Genomic DNA, 19725 nt, shown 5'->3' with positions numbered 1-19725 from the left:
TCAGAAGTTTGGCCAAATTCATTTGACTATTATCAAGAGGCAAAAAGCTGAGAGCCTGGAATATTTTGTACCACACGTGCTCAAATAAACAGAGCACGCTACAAATTTAGTCATTCCAGCGTGTTGTTTGGGCTGAGCCACAAGCAAAGCAATCAAAGCTATATGGGTAGCATGAAGAGTTGGTCATTATGGGTCAGTTCCTAATGTACACACACACTCCTGGCATCGTTTCTGGCTGATTTGCATTGATGACATTTGCGACTTTAATAAGGGTTGTTTTGGCAATTAGAGCAGTGTGCTGTACTACAGCAGTGTACGGTACTACAGCAGTGTGCTGTGTTACAGCAGTGTGCTGTGTTACAGCAGTGTACGGTACAACAGCAGTGTGCTGTGTTACAGCAGTGTATGGTTCTACAACAGTGTGCTGTACTATCATAGTGTGCTATATCAGAGCAGTTGTGTATATTTTTATACTTAGGTAAAGAAAACTGTGCATGTATGTGTGCTTTTAGGTTCAGTTGAGTTGATTTATTAATGTCACACGTAAGCTTACTGCAATGAAGTTACTGTGGAAATCCCCTAGCCGCCACACTCCGGGGCCTGTTTGGGTACACTGAGGGAGAATTTAGCGTGGCCAATGCACCTAACCAGTACGCCTTTGGAGTGTGAGAGGAAACCGGAGCACCTGGAGGAAACCCACACAGACACATAAGAACATAAGAAATAGGAGCAGGAGTAGGCCAACCAGCCCTTCGAGCCTGCCCCGCCATTCAATAAGATCATGGCTGATCTGTCGTGGCTCAGTTCCACATTCCCGCCCTCTCCCCATAACCCTTAATCCCCTTGCTTATCAAAAACCATCAACCCGCGTCTTAAAAATATTTAGCGAGGCAGCCTCCACCACTTCAACGGGCAGAAAATTCCAGAGATTCACCACCCTTTGAGTGAAGAAGTTCCTCCTCAACTCTGTTCTAAACCGCCCCCCCTTTATCTTGAGGCTATGCCCCCTAGTCCTACTATCCTTTCTGAGCGGGAAGAGTCTCTCCACCTCTATCCTATCCATCCCATTCATCATCTTATACGTCTCAATGAGATCTCCCCTCATTCTTCTAAACTCTAACGAGTACAAGCCTAATCTATTCAGCCTCTCCTCATAGTTCAACCCCCTCAACTCCGGCATCAGCCTAGTAAACCTCCTCTGCACTCCCTCCAAGGCTAAAATATCCTTGCGCAGGTGCAGCGCCCAAAACTGCACACAGTACTCCAGCTGCGGCCTCACCAATGCCCTATACAGCTGCAGCAAGACCTCCCTACTTTTATATTCAATCCCCCTCGCGATGAAGGCCAGCATCCCATTCGCCTTCCTGACCACCTGCTGCACCTGCAGGCTGGGTTTTTGCGACTCATGCACAAGGACCCCGAGGTCCCTCTGCACCGTCGCCTGCTGCAGTTTTTCGCCACGTAAGTGATAATCCTTCCTACCATTATTCCTACCAAAGTGGACCACCTCGCACTTGCCAACATTAAATTCCATTTGCCATTTCCTGGCCCATTCGCCCAGCCTATCTAGATCCTTCTGTAGACTCTCCCCACCCTCCGCACAATTTGCCTTTCCACCAGTTTTGGGAAAACACAGGGAAAACATGCAGACAGTGACCGAAATCGGGAATGAAACTGGGATCCCTGGCACTGTGAGGCACTGTGACACTGTGATTGTCAGATCTAAGAGGTAAAACTTTAAAGGTTTAACCTTGATCAGAAAGTGAACTGGACTAGCCATTTAAATACTGTGGCTGCAAGAGCAGGTGAGAGGCTGAGCCTGAATTTTCAGGATGTTAAGCGCTCAGCGCCTGTCATTTTGCGAGAAGACAGCGACTCCACCAGGCTTACTGTCATTTCACACTGAATTGAGCTCCGATTGGCAGCGGGCAAGACTTCCATCCACATCTTAGACAGAATCTCCACTGTTGGCTAATCTGATTGTGGCCAGACGGCACACTGTAGTACCTTTTCATTTATTGAATTGCAGGACGTGGGCGTTGCTGGCTGGTCAGCACCTATTGCCCATCCCTAGTTGCCCTTGAGAAGGTGGTGGTGAGCTTCTTTCTTGCAGTCCAGGATGCCTTAGATTAAGTCCTGAGACCACACTTCTGGTAAGTACCAGGAGTCACATGGAGGGGAGTTTTGAGGATGACCTGGTGGGGTTAGATGTGTTTGGGGGGTGGGGGGGGGGGTGGGGGGTGGGGGTGGGGGGTGGTGTTGGGGGGCGGTGTGGGGGGTGCACTTTTGGCTTTGGAAGGTAGACCAGAGGCGGGGAGGAATGGAAGACTGGAGATTCCTGGTCCTTTTGGGCAGGGCAGCACCAGTTTTAAGGGGACTTCTGAGAAAGTGCCCCTTCCCCATCCCACCGACACGGGCAGAATGCGCAGACTTCGCACAGACAGTGCCAAAGTTGGGAATCGAACCCGGGTCCCAGGCACTGCGAGGCAGCAGTGCTAACCACTGTGCCAACGTGCCATCCTTAGTTCTGAAACTAATCTCCTGGATTACACAACAAAATTCAGGGAAAGGTTAAGTAGGGCATGTGTGTTACCCGGGGAACATTTAAAGATATCTCAGCAAGTAATGATGGAAAATGCAGATAAAAGAGTAAAGAGGTTTTGGAATGGGGGCGCAAAGCAGTGATATTATTCTCAGTTTCAGGTGAGGAATTGAAGGCAAGGTTTAGTGAACCTTAACAAATCAGAACTAAACTGGATGGAGTAGATATGGGAGATAGGAGAAAGAGGAAGTGAATGTGTTATGTGAATCTGCTCAAATGGTACTCTGGCAGTGAAGATAAACAGAAGGAGGTGCTCGTAATTGCAGATAAAGAGAGACGGAAGAGAAAGATTGTGAGATTGACCTCCGTCTGATTAAATGGGAAAATAAGGAAGTACTTAAGAATTTAAGTGTAATATTGAGTTACCTTCCAGAACACTGTTGAAGTCGCTTACAAAAGCTGCTGCAGCCACACAAAGCAATTTGGGATAGGCTGGGAAGGACAGTTTTGGCAATGCATGAAGTTAATGTGGGGGGTTTCAGTTTCAATTGGGCCGCACCCATATAGATTAGTCCAGTAAAATTCACTCAAGAGTAGAGACTAATTGAATTTAAGATTCAAAATGACATAATAGAGCCCAGTCATGGCACCAAAAACTGGACAGATCACAATATCCTGCTCCACATTAATAGAATCATAGAATCCTACAATGCAGAAGGAGGCCATTCGGTCCATTGAGTCTGCACTGACCACAATCCCACCCAGGCCCGATCCCCATTTACCAAAAGAGAAAATGCTGGAAAATCTCAGCAGGTCTGGCAGCATCTGTAAAGAGAGAAAAGAGCTGATGTTTCAAGTCCAGATAACCCTTTGTCAAAGCTCAACAAAGGGTTTGACAAAGGGTCATCGGGACTCAAAACGTCAAATCTTTTCCTTACAGATGTTGCCAGGCCTGCTGAGATTTTCCAGCATTTCCTCTTTTGGTTTCAGATTCCAGCAATGCAGTAACTTGTTATTATTTTGCTCCCATCCCCATTTATTCTAGCTAGTCCCTCTGATACTAAGGGGCAATTTAGCGTGGCCAATCAACCTAACACACATCTTTGGACTGTGGGAGGAAATTGGAGCAACCAGAGGGAACCCACACAGATCCAAGCTGAGAATTGAACCTGGGAGCTGTGAGGCAGCTGAGCCAACCACTGTGCCACCAGGCCACCACTGATTTTATCGAAAAATTTGTACAGTCAGTATTTATTACGAAAATTCACTTACTTCAGGGATGATGCCAAGTACCATCATTGGAAAAGGCAAAAGAGCTATCAGTTTTTATCACTCTGGATGTCTGTATCAATGTAAGGTAATGCCTTTTGGTAAGAAAACTGAGCCAGCAATATTTCGGAAGCGAACAAAGTGCTTGAAGGACTGAGCAATTGTGCACTCCATACTGATTAGTATTCGGTCAGACCTGGGAAGAACATCTACAACAGTCCTGGATGTTCTGTTGCCTCCCAGGTGCAAAGGCTTGATTCAGAACTCGGGGGTCATACTTTGAGGACTGAGGTGAGGAGAAATTTCTTCACCCAGAGAGTGGTGAATGTGTGGAATTCCCTACCACAGTAGGTAGCTGAGGCCAAGACACTGAATCATTTCAAGTAGAAATTAGATACAGCTGTTAGGGCTAAAGGGATCAAGGGACATGGGAGGAAGGCAGGATATTGAATTTGATGGTCAACCATAACCATAATGAATGGTGGAGATGAATGGCCTACTCCTGCTTTGAGTTTCTATAATGGGACTGGACAAAATTCTGGAAAAGGAAGGAGAACAACCAGAGGATGTAGTTTATGCAGGAACCAACCACATAGGGAGGGAAAGCTTGGAGGACTTATTTCAGGAGTTAGGGAGTAGGACCTCCAGGGCAGTAATCTCAGAACTTCTACCTGTGCCACTGGCTTCAGCATTTAGGCAAAGGCAGATCAGGAGATAAATGTGTGGCTTACAGGATGGCGTAGAAGGGAGGGGTTCAGATTTTTGGGGCATTGAGACCACTTTTGGCAAAGGGGAAAGCTGTTGAGGAGAGACGGGCTCCATCTGGGCCAAAATGGAACCAATCCCCTGGCTGAGAGAGTAAATGGTGTGGTGAGGGTGGATTTAAATGTATGTTAACTATTGGGCCTAATTTTAGAATTATCAATGACGGCAAATGAGAGGTGAGGAACAAGGAAAAGGAAGTGAGGGAGGGCTCGAGTGTTGGCAGTGAACAAATAAATGGTCACCTCCCGAAGGGCAAGAAAGAGATAATCATACAATCATTACAGTGCATAAGGAGGCCATTCAGCTCAGTGGATCTGCACCAACTCTCTGACGGAGCATTCCACTCAGGTCCTATCCCTAAAACCTCATATATTTACCCTGCTAATCCCCCTAGCCCATGCATCCTTGGACACTAAGGGGCAATTGAGCATGGCCAATCACCTAAGCGGCACATCTTTGGAGTGTAGGAGCAAACTAGAGACCTGGAGGAAACCCACGCAGACACGGGGAGAACATGCAAACTCCACACAGACAGTGAGCCAAGGTTGGAATATGACTCCAGGTCCCTGGTGAGGTAGCAGTGTTAACCACGGTGCTGTCCTCAGGGCATGGTTAAATTATATGTACGTAAACACACTGAATATAGTGGTGTACTGATTAATGCACCCATTCTCGCAGCACCTGGTTATATAAAATGGCTGTTGACACCAATGATATAGGCGTTGGTACTTTTCTGTTGCAGGAAGATGAAATGGGACTTGAGGAAGCAGTAGGATATTTTTCACAGAAGGTGAATGTGCATCAAAAGAAATATTCAACTGTAGAAAGAAAGAGACTTTGGGCACAATCTTACCTGCCATTCATACCACGCTCCCACTGCAGTGAAGTTGGAGTATTTGGTGGCTGGTCAAATCTCTGTTCACTGCAGTGGCCTGGGAAAATCCCATTGGGGTGAACGGTGGTAAGATTCCAGCTTTTAAGTTTGGTTCTGGCTCAGAATTTCTTCAGAGATCCTTTGACCTTTGAGGCCAAATTTTGGGACAAAAATTCCAGACTATTCCGGTGAACTTTATTACTAAAGCTATTAAATTTGCAAATTACACATGTTGTTTGAAGGGAGAATGTCATTATGGATGCGTTATCTAGAGCTGAAATTCAGAAGGAGTTGGATGTCACAAAAAAAGTGGACTGGAATGAACCTTTCTTACCAAAAGGCTAATGTATATTTTCAGGGTTGATGCATGTGTGCTATATTGTGATAGCATTTTGCATTGATAAATACAATAAGTAATAAGAAGTAGGTTAAGAAAACGAAAACTTTGTGCTAGAATTCTACCACCCTGTCCACCATGGAATTGGAGTGGGTGAGGGATGGACAATGGAAATGTCTACTGATCTCGGGTGAGGATTTCCAGTCTCACTTGAGCAAGGCTGTAAAATCCTGCCCTCGAAGTTTAATTTTGATTTGAGAGAGGTATGATGAGAGATGTATTTTTCGTTAGTTTTATGCTTGTGTTCCTTGTAACTTAATAAAATTGTGTATGTGACCTGAGTAAATTAAAGTGTGTTAAGGTTACTAGACACAGGGGGTGGGATTTTCCAGCAGTGCTCACTCCAAGGTTGGAAAATCCTACCGAAGATCAACAGACTTTGCATTGTCCATGTCCCACCCACTATGATTCCCCTGGTGGGCAGGGCGGGAAAATTCCACCCAGGATGTCTGTGTAGCATCTAAGAAAAAAAAGGTTAAAGGCATTAGGTTTGTGCATTTGTACTGAGGAGTTAGGGTGAGCTTGAATTACAAGTCAATAGGTTGGATCTAAAATTTGCATTGTGAGATAAGTAGGGCTGTGCGCTGAATTAAGTTTAAAGTTTATTTATTAGTGTCACAAGTAAGCTTACTTTAACACTGCAATGAAGTTATTGTGAAAATCCCCTAATCGCCACACTCTGGCACCCGTTTGGGTACACGGAGGGAGAATTTAGCATGGCCAATGCATGTCTTTCAGATTGTGGAAGGAAATCGGAGCACCCAGAAGAACGTCATGCAGACATGGAGAAAACATGCACACTCCACACAGACAGTGACCCAAGCCAGGAATTGAACCCGGGTCCCTGGTGCTGTGAGGCAGCAGTGCTAACCACTGTGCACCATGCCACCCATGAATGCACAAAGCTGTAATATAGGGCAAATCTGTATGACAGCACATAGCTGTGGTACAGTACGCAGATATCACACAGTGCACTACACTGCGGGAGTGCAGCTCATAGCTGTAACACAGTACAAAGTTGTGATATAGCACACAGCAATAGTGCAATATACAGCTATAGTTGAGCAAATAGTTATAATAGAGCACACAGCTCTGATACTGGATACTGCTACTGTACAGCACACAGCTGTAATACTGAGCGCAGCTGTTGTACAGAGCACAGTTATTATGAAGTGCTCAGTTATAATATAGCACATGGCCATAGTACAGTACACAGCTACAGTGGCACAATGGTTAGCACCGCTCCTCACAGCGTCAGAGACCGGGGTTCAATTCCTGGCTTGGATCATGGTCTGTGTGGAGTCTGCACATTCTCCCAGTGTCTGTGGGGGGAAACAGTCCAGCATTACAACCGTGAGCTGTACTGTAACAGTACTCTGTATTTAGCTGTTTACTGTACTATACTAGAGCTGTGTATTGCACTATTGTTGTGTGCTTATCACACCTCTGTATTGTACTCTTGCAGTGTAGTGTACTGTGCAATATCTGTGTACTGTATTATAGCTATATGCTTGGGTCACTGTCTGTGTGGACTTTGCATGTTCTCCCTGTGACTGTGTGGGTTTCCTCTGAGTGCTCTGGTTTCCTCCCACAGTCTGAAAGACATGCTGGTTAGGTGCACTGGCCATGTTAAATTCTCCCTCAGTGTACCCAAACAGATGCTGGAGTGTGTTGACTGGGATATTTTCACAGTAACTTCATTGCGGTGTTCATGTAAGCCTACTTGTGACACTAATAAATAAACTTTAAAACAGTACTGTAGCTATCGGCTGGACCATAGCTGTCTGGTATGTACGTTGAACTATAGCAGTGTGCTGTACTATAGTAATGTGATGTACTATAGCAGTGTGCAGTACTATACCAGGATGCTGTTACATAGCAGTGTGCAGTACAATAGCAGTGTGTTGTACTATAGCAGTGTGCTGTGCTATAGCAGTGTGCTGTGCTATAGCTGTGTGCTGTGCTATAGCTGTGTGCTGTGCTATAGCTGTGTGCTGTGCTATAGCTGTGTGCTGTGCTATAGCTGTGTGCTGAGCTATAGCTGTGTGCTGTGCTATAGCTGTGTGCTGAGCTATAGCTGTGTGCTGTGCTATAGCTGTGTGCTGTGCTATAGCTGTGTGCTGAGCTATAGCTGTGTGCTGTGCTATAGCTGTGTGCTATGCTATAGCAGTGTGCTGTGCTATGGCACCAATCCCTGAGGACACAGGTCTCCAGTTTGAAAAACAACACTCTACAACCATTCTCTTGGTTCTGTCATCAAGCCAATTTTGTATCCATTTAGCTACCTCACCCTGGATCCTGTGAGATTTAACCTTATGCAACAACCTACCATGCAGTGCCTCATCAAAGGCCTTGTTAAAGCCCATGTACAACATTAACTGCACTGCCCTCATCTACTTTCTTGGTTACCCTTTCAAAAAACTCAGTCAAATTTGTAAGACATGATTTTCCACTCACAAAGCCATGCTGATTGTCCCTAATCAGTCCTTGTGTCTCTAAATGCCTGTAGATTCTGTCTCTCAAAATACCTTCCAACAACTTACCCACCACAGATGTGAGGCTCACTGGCCTGTAGTTCCCAGGATTTTCCCTGCAGCCTTTTTAAACAAAGGCACAACATTTGCCACCCTCCAATCTTCAGGCACCTCACCTGTGACTGTCGATGATTCAAATGTCTCTGCTAGGGGACCCACAATTTCCTCCCTAGCCTCACACAATGTCCTGGGATACATTTCATCAGGTCCCAGGGATTTATTTACCTCGATGCGCTTTAAGACTTCCAGCACCTCCTTCTCTGTAATATGTACACTCCTCAAGACACCACTATATATTTCCCCAAGCTCCCTAACATTCACGCTTTTCTCAACAGTAAATACTGATGAGAAATATTCATTTAGGATCGCACCCATCTCTTGTGGATCCGCACATAGAGACCTTGTTGATCGTTAAGAGACGCTAGTCTCTCCCTAGTTTCTCTTTTGACCTTTATGTATTTATAGATTTTTGGATTCTCCTTTGCCTTGTCTGCCAAAACAATCTCATGTCCCCTTTTTGCCCTCCTGATTTCTCTCTTAATTCTGCTCTTACACCCCTATACTCTTCAAGGGACCTACACCCATATATTCTTCAAGGGACCCCAGTTGCCTATTCATGTCATGCGCCTCCTTCTTCGTCTTGACCAGGGCCTCAATATCCTGAGTCATCCAGGGTTCCCTACTTCTACTAGCCTTGTCCTTCACTCTAAGAGGAATGTGTTTACCCTGAATCCTGGTTAACACACTTTTGAAAGCCTCCCAATTACCAGACATCCCTTTGCCTTCCCACAGACTCCCCCAATTAACTTTTGAAAGTTCCTGCCTGATACATCAAAATTGGCTTTGCCCCAATTTAGAATTTTAACTTTTGGGACAGACCTATCATTCTCCATAGCTATCTTAAAACCAATAGAATTATGATCACTGGTCCCAAAGTGATCCCTCCCTAACACTTCTGTCACCTGCCCTTCCTTATTTCCCAAGAGAAGGTCAAGTTTTGCTCCCTCTCTAGTTGGGCCATCCACATACTGAATGAGAAATTCCTCTCGAATACACTCAGCAAATTTCTCTCCATCCAACCCTCTAATACAATGGCTGTCCCAGTCAATGTTGAGAAAGTTAAAATCCCCTACTATTACCGCCCTATTTTTCTTGGAACTATCTGTAATCTCCTTACATATTCGCTCCTCAATTTCTTGACTTTTTGGGGGCCTTTAGTACAATCCTATCAAAGTGATTACCCCCTTCTTGTTTCTCAGTTCTACCCACATAGACTCAGTGGCCAAACCTTTGGATATATCCCTTCTCAGTACTGCCGTGATGTTTTCCCTAATCAAAAGTGCAACCCCCCTCTTCTCTTGCCTCCTGTTCTATCTTTCAAAAGCATCTGTACCCTGGAACCCCTTGAGCTGCCAGTCCCGTACCTCCCTTAGCCATATTTCAGTAATTGCTTTAATGTCCCAGTCTTGCATACCTATCATACCCTGAGTTGATCTGCTTTGCCCGTCAGGTCTCTTGCACTGAAATAAAGGCAGTTTAATCTGACTTCCCTTGCTCCCTGCTCTGCTTTTGCCTGACCCGTCTGGTACTAGGATTACTGACACTGCCTTTGCCACTTAATGTGCTCTCTTTAACCTCTGTGCTGTCCTCAACCTTTTCTTCTGTCTCCCCCCTTCTGCTTAGGGTCCCACCTCCCTGCCAAACTGCTTAGTAAATTTGCAGATGACACCAAGATTGGTGACATAGTGGACAGTGAAGAAGTTTATCAAGGATTGCAACGGATCTTGATCAATTGGGCCAGTGGGCTGATGAATGGCAAATAGAGTTTAATTTAAAGAAATGTGACGTGATTGGTAGATTGAACCAGGGTAGGGCTTACTCAGTTAATGGTAGGGCACTGGGGAGAGTTACAGAATAAAGAGATCTAGGGGTACATGTTCATAGCTCCTTGAAAGTGGAGTCACAGGTGGACAGAGTGATGAAGGAGACATTCAGCATGCTTAGTTTCATTGGTCAGAACATTGAATACAGGAGTTGGGACATCTTGTTGAACTTGTACTAGACATTGGTAAGGCCACACTTGGAATACTATGTACAGTTCTGGTCACCCTATTACAGAAAGGATATTATTAAACTAGAAAGAGTGCAGAAGAGATTTATTAGGATGCTGCCGGGACTTGATGGTTTGAGTTATAAGAAGAGGCTGCATAGACCAGGACTATTTTCTCTGGAGTGTAGAAGACCGAGGAGTGATCTTATAGACGTCTATAAAATAATAAGGGGCATAGATCAGCTAGATAGTCAATATCTTTTCCCAAAGGTAGGGGATTCTAAAACTAAAGGGCATAGGTTTAAAGTGAGAGGGGAGAGATACAAAAGGGTCCAGAGGGGCAATTTTTTCACACAGAGGGTGGTGAGTGTCTAGAACAAGCTGCCAGAGGTAGTAGTAGAGGTGGATACAGTTTTGTCTTTTAAAAAGCATTTAGACAGTTACATGGGTAAGATGGGTATAGAGGGATATGGGCCAAAGGCAGGCAATTGGGACTAGCTTGGAGATTTACAAAAAAGGGCAGCAGGGACAAGTTGGACCGAAGGACCTGTTTCCATCCCGTAAAAATCTCTATGACTATGATATATCAATGTACTCTACTATTGAAGTGTACTGTACAATAGCTGTGTGCTGTGCTATAGCTATAGGCTGTACTATAGCAGTGTGCTGTACTATAGCAGTGTGTTGTTCTATAGCAATGTACTGTACTGTAGCAGTTGTGCTGTGCTATCGCAGTGTGCTGTACTGTGGCAGTGTGCTGTGCTACAGCAGTGTGCTGTACTATAGAAGTGTGCTGTACTGTAGCAGTGTGCAGTACTATTGTATTGTGCTGTACAATAACATTGTGCTTTACTTTAGTTGTGTGTTGTAGTTTAGCTGTGTGCTGTATAATGGCAGTGTGCTGTACAATGACAGTGTGCTGTACAATGGCAGTGTGCTGTAGTTTAATTGTGTGCTGTAGTTTAGCTGTGTGCTGTACAATGGCAGTGTGCTGTACTATAGCAGTGTGCTGCTTTATAGCAGTGTGCTGTACTATAGCAGTGGACTGTACTGTAGCAGGGTCCTATACTATAGCAGTGCGTTGTACTATAGCAATATGCTATACTATAGCAGTGTGCTGTATTATAACAGTGTGCTGTTCTGTAGCTGTGTGCCGTGTTATAGGAACTGCGCTGTTCTGCAGCTGTTCACTCTTCTGCATCTTTTGTTTGTAGTCCAACTTAAAGAACTAACCACACTTGCCTTTTCGTTTAGCATGTTTTGATTACATCAGCCAGCTCCTTTCTGAAAGTCGCAAATATCACGGTGAAGCGGTTTGTCGCACAGATATCAATCCAAGCCGCGTTTAAATCCGCTAGCTTTGACCAGCACCTCTGTGGCCACCACATATTAACAGCTGGAAGGAATGCTGAATACCTGCCTGTCATATAAAACCATCGAGCACACATTAGCCGAGCAGTGCTTACAGCTCCCTCTCCATTGAGTAGAACTGTTTAGATTCTCTCACCTGAAATTTGTGTATTATCACATCAATGTCATTTTCCTTTGAACAAGTGTGTGGCAATCCAGGGGGGCAATCCAATCCTTGCAATGATTAACTTTACAATTTACTCGCGCTTTTTAAAAGACAAACTCTCCCCTCATTCTAGCCCTGTACACGAGTGAGACTGAAGATACAACTTGCCTGCGCAGCCTGGGATGGGTGGATGCAGGAGAGAAGCAGGTACAGAAAAAGACTGTGCTGAATCCCAGGAACCATAATCGCCTCTGCTCCCTCACTCCCGGGGAATTGCTGCAGGGATCAGTCCAGTCCTGACACCAGGCGAAAAGCCCTGACTCTCACCGGCAGGTGCATTCACATCTGGATGTCTCACTCCTCCGGTCGAATGGAGGGGCACCGGCTCCTTTCTCCACACTCCCTCCGGATCCACAAACTCGTTGTTGGGTGTGAGAGGCTGGGTTGCTCCCTCTTGGGCTGTCTGATCTGGGTGAAGGGCTGCTGTGCTCTCAGGTTCCTGCCAGGATGATATTGTCCCGCCCCTTGAAGGAGATGGTGGGATTTTAGACATAAAAAGTTTGCCCTAACTAAGGCAGCAAATTGCGGTTTCAAAGTTGCATTCCTGCAGTGACAAGGGTTACATTTCAGCGCGCTCAACACAAGCAATCTTCAAGTAGAGACTGATTTACAAGTGGTTTGCATATGTGCTGCATAAGGCAATGCTTCGTGCGATTGCAGCACATTGGGAAGGTCTTGTGGATTAGTACAACGGACCAAGTTATGTTGCTCTAAAATGTCAGAATTGAGCCCCGCATACTGTTAATCAATAAAAGTTGCGCAATTTGTAGGCATTAAAACATTATTAAGTGATACCAGGTTCTCTAAGTCAACTGAGGTTAGAAAGACTATTTTTCAACTTTAGATGTGAAACGCTATCAAAGTGCAACCTATCTTTTATATTATTTTATATAGGGTAGCACAGTGGCACAGCGGTCAGCACTGCTGTCTCACAAAGCCAGGGACCCAGGCTCGATTCCAACCTCGGCTGACTGTCTGTGTGGAGTTCGTACCTTCTCGCCGTGTCTGCGTGGGTTTCCTCAGGGTGCTCCGATTTCCTCCCACAGTGCAGGTTAGGTTGATTGGCTATGCTAAATTGCCCCTTAGCGTCAGGGGGGACTGGCAAGGTTAATATGTGGGGTTAAGGGAATAGGGCCTGGGAGGGATTGTGGTCGGTGCAGACTCGACGGGCCGATTGGCCTCCTTCTGCACTGTAGTGATTCTATGATTTAACTTAATATGCAATTATGAAAAATAATAATGTCACAAAATACACAACATACCTTAACACATGCAAAGTACTTGATGAAGAATAGAATTCACTTCCTAAATATTTACACAGTAAGGTTCCACAATCCGTCAGTGAGATTAAATTAAACTTAGAGAATTTTTTTTGGTCAAAGGGAAAAGTTAAAACATTACCAACCCTTTTCAACTTGAGGTCAGAGGAGGTGGGGTGGTTTTCTCTGTTACCTATTACAAAGACTGAAAACATTGGGAGGGATTTTCCAGCCTCGCTCAAGCGAGACCGGGAATTCCCGCCTGAGGTCAGCAGACATTTTCATTGTCCGCCCCTCACCTGCTCCGACCCCGTGATGGGTGAGTTAGTAGAATTCCGGCATAGTGTCTGTTTTTATGCATTTACTAGAGTGCTTGGCCAACAGCCTGCGTGGAGAAAATGGGCTGAATGGCCTCCTTCTCTGCCATAAGAAAATTCTTCTCTATCCAAAGGTGTGTGGGTTAGGTGGATTGGCCATGCTAAATTGCCCCTGAGTATCAGGGGGACTGGCTAGGGTAAATGCATGGGGTTGTGGGGATAGGGCCTGGGTGGAATTGTGATTGGTGCAGACTCGATGGGCCAAATAGCCTCCTTCTGCACTGTAGGATTCTATGATAATAACTCAAAGCTGTAAAGCAGAATACTATTTAAATGGGAGAAGACAGCTCAATACTGCAGGCTAGAGGATTCTAGTTTCCTTCTATGTGAAAAACAAAATGTTAGCTTGCAGTCTTAGCAAGTAATTAGGAGGGAAAACGGAATGTTGACCTTTATTGAATATAAATGTAGGGAAGTCTTGTTACAATTGTACTGGACATTGATAAAACCACACTTCAGAGTACTATGTATGGTTTTGATCTCCTTATTTAAGGAGATATATACTTTCATTGAAAGCAGTTCAGAAAAGATTCAAGATGTTGGTTCTTGGGGTAGAAATGTTGTCTTATGAGGAAAGATTGAACAGGTTAGGCCTATATTCATTGTAGTTTAGAATGAGAGGTGACCTTATTGAAGCACATAAGATTCTGAGGGAGCTTGACCAACTGACATGATGTTTCCCCTCATGGGTGAATCTAGAACTAGAGAACATTGGTGTCCTTGTGCATCAGTCGCTGAAAGTAAGCACACAGGTACAACAGTCAAAAATGCAAATGGTATGTTGGTCTTCACAGTGAGAGGATTTGAGTATAGAGATAGGGATGTTTTGCTGCAATTATAACAGGTGTTGGTGAGGTCACAGTGCCCACCAGAGTAATTCACTGTCCGCCAGAGTAATTTACTTTCCACCAGAGTAATTCAGTGCCCGTCTGAGTAATTCAGTGCCCACCAGAGTAATTCACTGTCTACCAGAGTAATTCACTGCCCACCAGAGTAATTCAGTGCCCACCAGAGTAATTCACTGTCCACCAGAGTAATTCAGTGCCCGCCAGAGTAATTCAGTGGCCGCCAGAGTAATTCACTGCCTATCAGAGTAATTCACTGCCCACCAGAGTAATCTATTTTCCAAAGTAACACATTGTTTGGAAAGATATTGTGGCCCACTGGTTAGTGTCTCTACCCTTGAGAGGGAACTCTGCATGGCTGTCCTACTCCAGTGTTTGATGGCCACAGAAGGTGTAGTCATCATGTGGCCAAAAGGGTTGATTATCAGCCTATAAAACCTTCCAACACACTTACTTCAGGCAGTAAAAGTGGGAGAATCTTCTGGGCAGACAAACTTGATGCAGAGTATAGTAACTGGCAACAGGCTAGTAACCTATTCCAGGAAAAGCTAGCCATAAGAACAAACATAAGCATGACTTTATTATCTCCTGTGTCACTAGGCACGATGAAGCCGCTAAGCCTCCAATAAATTGTTTTTGAATTATAGAATCCCTACAGTGCAAAAGGAGGTCATTTGGCCAATTGAGTCTGCGCCGATTCTCTGGCTGAATATCCTACCCAGGTCAGCTCTCCCATCCTATCCCTGTAACCCCATACATTTACCATGGCTAGTCCGCCTAACCTACACATCCTTAGACATTAAGAAGCAATTTAGAAGGTCCAATCCATAAAACCCACTCATCTTTGGACTGTGGGAGGAAACCCACTCAGGCACGGGGAGAACATGCAGACTCAATACAGATAGTGACCCAGGGCTGGAATTGAACCTGAGGCCCTGGCACAATGTTAACCATTGTGCCACCGTGCCTCAGGTATTCAAGATGTTTCTGAGAGATGTGAACATTTGGAAAGTGGTGACAGGATTGATCCAAGTCGGCGTGGATTGAATGTTTTGAGGATGGGACCAGTAGAGTGGACAAGGGTGAACCAGTGGATGTTGTGTTTCTGGGCTTTCAAAAGGCTTTTGACAAGGTCCCACATAAGGGATTAGTGAGCAAAATTAAAGCTCATGGTATTTGGGGTAACGTATTGATGTGGATAGAGAACTAGTTGCCAGACAGCAAGCAGAGATTGGGAATAAATGGGTCCTGTTCAGGATGGCAGAGAGTAGCCAGTGGAGATCTGCAGGGTTCAGTGCTGGGACCCCAGCTATTCATAATATACATTAATGATTTGGATGAAGGAATTGAATGCGATATCTCCAAGTGTGCAGACAACATTAAGCTCTATGACATGGTTAATCTGATTGTTGCCTTAATTCCATTTTCCTGCCCATTCCCCATTCTCTGGATTTCTTTGTAGGCCAAACATCTGTCTAACTCAGCCTAGATTCTGTTCAAGACCCAGCCTCCATTGCTGCCTGCGTAGAGAATTACAATGACTAATGAACCTCAGAAGAAAATCCTCCTCACCTCTCTCTTCAATGGAAGACCCCTTATGTTGAAACAATGTTCTAGAAACATAGCAGAAGTAGGCCATTCAGCCCTTTGAGCCTTCTCTGCCATTCAATAGGATCATGGCTGATCATCAATATCGTGATCCCCCCTTCCCCCTTCCGATATCCCTTGATCCCCTTGCCCCAAGAGCTATATCTAATTCTTTCCTGAAATTACCCAATGTTTTGGCCACATGTTTTGTGGGATAGAAGGAAATTTGGCTGATTGGATAAGTAACTGTCTCATAGAAGGCGGAATGTGGTGATGGAGGGAAAATTTTTGGACTGGAGGCCAGTTACCAGCAGTGTACCACAGGGATCAGTGCTGGGTCCTCTGCTATTTGTGATTTTTATCAATGACTTAGAAGAGGGGGCTGAACGGTGGGTTAGTAAATTTGCTGATGACACCAAGATTGGTGGACTAGTGGATGAGGTGGAGGGCTCTTGTAGGCTGCAAAGAGACATTGATAGGATACAGAGCTGGGCAGAAAAGTGGCAGATGGAGTTTAACCCTGATAAGTGCAAAGTGATTCATTTTGGTAAGACAAACTTGAATGTAAATTATAGGGTCAATGGTGGGGTTCTGAGGAATGTGGAGGAACAGAGAGATATTGGGGTTCATATCCACAGATCTTTGAAGGTTGCCACTGAAATGGATAGAGGCGTGAAGAAGGTTTATAGTGTGTTGGTGTTTATTAACAGGGGGTTTGAGTTTAAGAGCCATGGGGTTATGCTGCAACTATACAGGACCTTGGTGAGACCACATTTGGAATATTGTGTACAGTTCTGATCACCTCACTATAAGAAAGATGTGGAAGCGTTGGAGAGAGTGCAGAGATTTACCAGGATGCTGCCTGGCTTGGAGGGTAGGTCTTATGAGGAGAGATTGAGGGAGCTGAGGAGGATGAGAGGTGACTTAATAGAGGTTTATAAGATGATGAGGGGGTTAGATAGAGTGGACGTGTACAGACTATTTCGTTGGGTGGATGTGACTGTTACTAGGGGGCATAACTTTAAAGTTCATGGTGGGAGATATAGGAGGGATATCCAAGGTAGGTTCTTTACTCAGAGACTGGTTGGGGTGTGGAATGGACTGCCTGCTGTGATAGTGGAGTTGGACACTTTAGAAACTTTCAAGATGTTATTGGATAGGCACATGGAGCACACCAGAATGATAGGGAGTGAGATAGCTTGATCTTGGGTTCAGACATAGCTCAGCACAACATCGAGGACCGAAGGGCTTGTATTGTGCTGCACTGTTCTATGTTCTATCTATGTTCTAAGTACTTTCTGTGGTAGTGAATTCCATACATTGTCCTCACCTCAGCTCTAAAAGGTTTACTCCTTATCCTCAAACTATGACTCCTAGTTCTGGACACCCTCACCTTTGGGAACATTCTTTCTGAATCTACCCTGACTAATCCTGTTAGAATTTTATAAGTTTCTATGAGAACCCCTTCACTCTTCTAAATATCAATGAATATAATCCTAACCTGACTTAGTCTCGCCTCATATGATAGACCTGCCATTCTAGGAATCAGCCTGGTAAATCTTTGCTGCACTCCCTCTAAAGGAAGGACATCCTTCCTCAGGCAAGGACACCAAAACTACATTCAATACTCCAGGTGAATTACTCTGGCGGGCAGTGGATCACTCTGGCGGACAATAAATTACTCTGGTGGACAGTGAATTATTCTGCCGGTCAATGGATTACTCTGGCGGACAATAAATTACTCTGATGGACTGTGAATTTCTCTAGTGGACAGTGAATTACAGTGGTGGACAATGAATTACTCCGGAGGATGGTGAATTACTCTGGTGGACAGTGAATCTATTTTGAGTACAGGAAGATCCCAAAAGCATCAGTGAATTGAATAATGCGAAAATCAAATTGTGGAAATGTTGGTTGAAGAATCAATACTGTTCCTCCATACAGGAAAGGCTTGCATCTCTTCCAGTATAGGAGCTTTTAATAATCATTCAAAAAGCAGATTGGGCATCAGGTTTAATGTCTTATTTGAAGACCAGGATGTTAGGTTCACAAATAGATTTGCATTCACAACAGCAGCAAAGCAGAGCGATGGAATTTCAACTTCCACAATTCTTTATGGAACTGATAACCTTAGCGCGGTATTCATTGAGAAGGTGGGAGTGGTAGGGATGATGATCTACAGACAGCATAATTTACTTAAGTCCCAGATTAATTACATAGGACAGATGTATAGAAATAGGCCATTCAGCCCAGACAGTCTATGCTGGTATTAATGCTCATCTTGAAACTCCTCCCATCTTTCCTCATCAAATCTATCTTTGTAGCCATTTTATTTTGTTATGAATTCCCTATGGATTTCTTGGCAATGATTTTATATTGCTAGGCTCTGGTTATGCATTGCCTCATAAGAATTGTTCTCTCCATATCCACTCCATCAAACTTTTCACCCACTCCTTATAGCGAGAGCTAAGAGATCCAGTCTATCAATTCCATCCCAGCATACGCCCACGCCTTTCTGGTATCATCATTATAAATCTTCTCTACACTCTCTTTGGTGCCTCTGCATCCTTTTCATATTTGATTTGATTTGATTTGATTTATTATTGTCACATGTGAAAAGTATTGCTTCTTGCGCGCTGTACAGACAAAGCATATCGTTCACAGAGAAGGAGAGGAGAGAGTGCAGAATGTAGTGTTACAGTCATAGCTAGGGTGTAGAGAAAGAGCAACTTAGTGTGAGGTAGGTCCATTCAAAAGTCTAAATGGCAGCAGGGAAGAAGCTGTTCTTGAGTCAGTTGGTACGTGTGCTCAGACTTTTGTATCTTTCTCCCGACAGAAGAAGGTGGAAGAGAGAATCTCTGGGGTGCATGGGGTCCTTAATTATGCTGGCTGCTTTGCCGAGGCAGTGGAAAGTGTAGACAGTATCAATGGATGGGAGGCTGGTTTGACTCTTGGATTGGGCCTCATTCATGACCTTTTGTAGTTCCCTGTGGTCTTGGGCAGAGCAGGAGCCATACCAAGCTGTGATACAAGCAGAAAGAATGCTTTCTGTGGTGCATCTGTAAAAGTTGGTGAGAGTCATAGCTGACATGCCAAATTTCATTCGTTTTTCTGAGAAAGTAGAGGCATTGGTTTGCTTCCTTAACTATAGCGTCTGCATGGAGGTACCAGGACAGGTTATTGGTAATCTGGATAGCTAAAAACTTGAAGCTTTTGACCATTTCTACTTCACCCCTGTTGATGTAGTTAGGGACATGTTCTCCACTGCACTTCTTGAAGTCGATGACAACCTCCTTCATTTTGTTGACATTGAGGGAGAGATTATTGTCTAATTTGGCAACCAGCAATGCAGCTGTGGTCAAGCCAAGGTTTTTAAAAATTAATTCATGGGACATAGACATCACTGGCTGGCCAGCATTTATTGTCCATCCCCAATTGCCCGAAGGTAGTTAAAAGTCAACGGCATTGCTGTGACTCTGAAGTCACTCGTAGGCCAGGCTGCTCCCACACTCTCCTTTAAGTTGAAAGCCAGGGAGAAATCCATTCTGCCACTTGTCCCCTGACTCCACATTTTCAGACCTTAATCATTCATCCATTCTGGGAGGAGTTCTTCAGCCACAGGAAGTGGGCAAGTAAGGACAAAATGTGTC

The 19725-nt window shown here is 44.6% G+C and overlaps 1 protein-coding gene across 2 annotated transcripts in view; it reads right to left on the bottom strand.

Annotated features, from left to right (window-relative positions):
• Window positions 1–12624, bottom strand: part of fbln7 (fibulin 7) — a 41315-nt gene extending 28691 nt beyond the window's left edge. For both annotated transcript variants that reach the window (XM_080192946.1, XM_080192947.1), the window contains exon 1: window positions 12116–12624. In XM_080192946.1, coding sequence (XP_080049072.1) covers window positions 12116–12190 — 75 coding nt within the window. In that variant the 5' untranslated portion in view covers window positions 12191–12624. The remainder of the gene's footprint in view (window positions 1–12115) is intronic.
• Between the last annotated feature and the right edge of the window lie 7101 nt (window positions 12625–19725).

Source organism: Carcharhinus amblyrhynchos, chromosome 7 (genome assembly GCF_965287045.1).
Source record: "Carcharhinus amblyrhynchos chromosome 7, sCarAmb.v2.hapA, whole genome shotgun sequence".
In the NCBI taxonomy this organism is placed as follows: domain Eukaryota; kingdom Metazoa; phylum Chordata; class Chondrichthyes; order Carcharhiniformes; family Carcharhinidae; genus Carcharhinus; species Carcharhinus amblyrhynchos.
This window is presented reverse-complemented; position numbering and strand designations above follow the sequence as displayed.